Source organism: Meles meles, chromosome 6, assembly GCF_922984935.1.
Source record: "Meles meles chromosome 6, mMelMel3.1 paternal haplotype, whole genome shotgun sequence".
NCBI classification, from domain to species: Eukaryota; Metazoa; Chordata; class Mammalia; order Carnivora; family Mustelidae; genus Meles; species Meles meles.
Window position 1 is genome coordinate 140,169,693 of NC_060071.1, and position 2,772 is coordinate 140,172,464.

The following is a 2,772-nucleotide window of genomic DNA, read 5'->3' on the forward strand; positions in this document are numbered from 1 at the left end:
AAAACAAAAAACAAAACGAAAAACAACAAAAACACCAAGAGGACTAACTTGGAGGAAATGGAGCTTTATTTGCTGCTTAAAACAATGAACAGTAGACAAGACGGTGTTAGGAATTACCTTTGCTTAATGGCAAGGTTTCTGATGTTTCTGATACTGACAGGGGAAGGTCCCTGCATTTCTCTGTACACTGTCAGAAATGTGCTGAGTTTCAAGCATGTAAGAACGTTTCCACTGCCAAGAGACTAAAACTTTTGCATAGGATATTAAATTAGAGGCATTTTCCTAACCTGAGGACTGAGTCTTAGTCTCTATGGGACCACAATGTTTTCTAAGGTACATAAATACAGCAGTTGACAGTAAAAACAAAACAGACAAAATAAGACTCACAACCAGTAGCAAGAAAACTTTCTTGGCAGATGCTGGGCCACTGTCAACACTACCTCCGTAGCCTCTGTGCAGGCAGTAGGGGGGGGACCACCCATAGCCACAGTGGCAGTGATGCTTATTATTGCAGACCCCCCTCATGTTGCAGGTCTCAGCCGGGCAGACTTGTGACAAGAGAGACAAACTGACACACTTCCTGTGTACACAGATCTTTCCGGGACCACACATGGTGCCGTCTTTTACTTCACCCACATCCGGTGTATCCGTTCCTAAGTGATAGTCAATGCTCCAGCAGGTGACACCATTGATGTGAGTTTGCTGCAAAATAGAGTGATCTCTCAGATGGGGAATATCTCTCACATTCTCACACTGAACTCTCCCACAAAAGATATCTGAGGTATTGCATTTCAGGTATGTCGTGCCATTTATACCACAGTGGCCAAACTGGTTTCCCAGGGAGTTGATCTCTTTATAGCAACTCTCAGGGGCACTCTTTGCTCCTTCACCAAAAATCTTCCTGCACTGGTCGTCATGGTTATTACATCTCTTTTGATAGCAGTAGGCATTTTCACCACAGGGAATCCCGTCCTGCACGTATCCGTCTTCTGGGCACTGATGGGATGTCCCATTGCACCACTCTGGAAGGTCACATTTATTGACATGATGTCTACAGAGCTCCCCTGATGGCATGAATTTACAATCTTTGCAACAAAGCCCAAAAGCACAAGCAGCCCCAGGCCTCAGTGTACAGTTCAAAAGACAACAGGGATCTTGTTCACACTGCCTTATAGATCCACAGTCACATTCCTCTTCTCCTTCAACTATATTGTTCCCACAGCGCTTCAATATAAAAACATCTTCAGGACGTGGAATGTTGTGCAGACATGATCCTTGGTTTAAAGTGGTTTTTGTAAAAGCTATATAACTACAATTGGTGAATTTCTTTCCTGGTACTCTGATAGCATTCATGATGCAACCACTTTCCTCACATAAACAGAATTCTTCATCATGCTGCATACCCAAAGTATGTCCTAACTCATGGGCCACAGTGAGGGCAAAAAGAGACCAGGAGTCTCCTTGGAAATTATTAACCCCACAATCAATAGGAGGACGACATATTCCTGCAATATAGGCTATACCGAGTACACTTATAAATGAATTTTTTATGAAAAAATGTGCAACATCATACTGTAGCTGGGAAAGACTGATCTGTTTCCACTGAGAGAAATCCTCCAAAACCTGTTCTATGGTTGTCATTGGGAAAACATTTCCTTGATTCCAAATCTCAATCCCAATCAAAATCACATAAGTACCCAACTGCTGATAAATGGAATCCACTATGTTGACAACAAGGAATACATCCTCCTGCACGACTGAGAAGTTGTTTTGAGAAAAAATTAAGAAATTGTGATCTACCACCACAACCAGCTCCAGAAACAACGAGTGGGTCCACCATTTATCATTAGAATTTTGTTTCAAAGTTGACTTCTTAACCTCTTCAAATTTCAACTGTTGGAGTGCTATCTCCTTTGTTAAGCCACATCTGATAGGTGGGAATTTTGTCTCATTAGTGTTTACCTCGTAAACCAAGTGTTCAAATTTGGTAGAGTGCCTGATGGGCTCAATTTCATAAGCAAGGTCATTAATCTGCAGCATTCCTCGGAAACCTCCAGAACAGGTACTGAGGGCAACCAGGGACTCGGGGATTCCTTCCACATAACCGTGATAGTAGCAGTCATCAGGAACAAAAGGCTGATCCTGGAGGAGGGCATGCTGGTCCGTGTAGGTGAATACTGGCAAGTGTTTGGAAACCAAGAGCTTCTTGACCTTCATGTGCACAACACGTCTCCAGCCCCCAAACTGCAGGCTGTAGGAGAGCCAGCCTGGAGTTTTTGCACTTCTGCCCCTACCAGTCACCTTCATGGGGGTCACCACTTCTGGGGACCTGAGGTATGGGGAGGGCCCAGACTGAGAGAAGCCAGAAGGGGATAGAGACATTCCAACCCAGAACAGCAGGAGAACAACTCTCATGAGCACCTCAGCCTCACCAACCACCATTATGGAGCTGCCATTACAGAGCCATCTGTCCAGAGAAAAAGCATGAGGCACAGCTGGTCTGGTTGCTCCAAAGTGATCATTGCATAGAGCTGACCTTTAAATATCCGTGTCCTGGTGGAGCTGGCATCAGAGCTGCAGTGCTGCAAGTGAAAATAAGAGGGTGGGGATTGGTTAAGAAAAGTGGGAAAGAATCAAATGGCAAAAAAGCAATTCATGAATCAAGAAAAAAAATGCTTTGGATTTTCTTTCAGTAAGTGGAGGTAGGAATTTTGAGGGGTACAGATAAGACGATATTGGCCATATGTTGATAATTGTGAAAGTCAGAGGATA

General features: G+C 43.9%; 1 protein-coding gene across 1 annotated transcript; it reads right to left on the reverse strand.

The window, feature by feature from the left end:
• Positions 1–282: 282 nt before the first annotated feature.
• On the reverse strand, positions 283–2,472 carry ADAM21 (ADAM metallopeptidase domain 21). The gene has a single exon (XM_046010375.1). It carries the CDS (start codon positions 2,440–2,442, stop codon positions 283–285), a length of 2,160 nt encoding a protein of 719 aa, XP_045866331.1. The 5' UTR covers positions 2,443–2,472.
• Between the last annotated feature and the right edge of the window lie 300 nt (positions 2,473–2,772).

Coding starts and splice junctions, on each gene's coding strand:
- ADAM21 (XM_046010375.1), bottom strand. CDS start 2,442: ATGGTGGTTGGTGAGGCTGAGGTGCTCATGAGAGTTGTTCTCCTGCTG.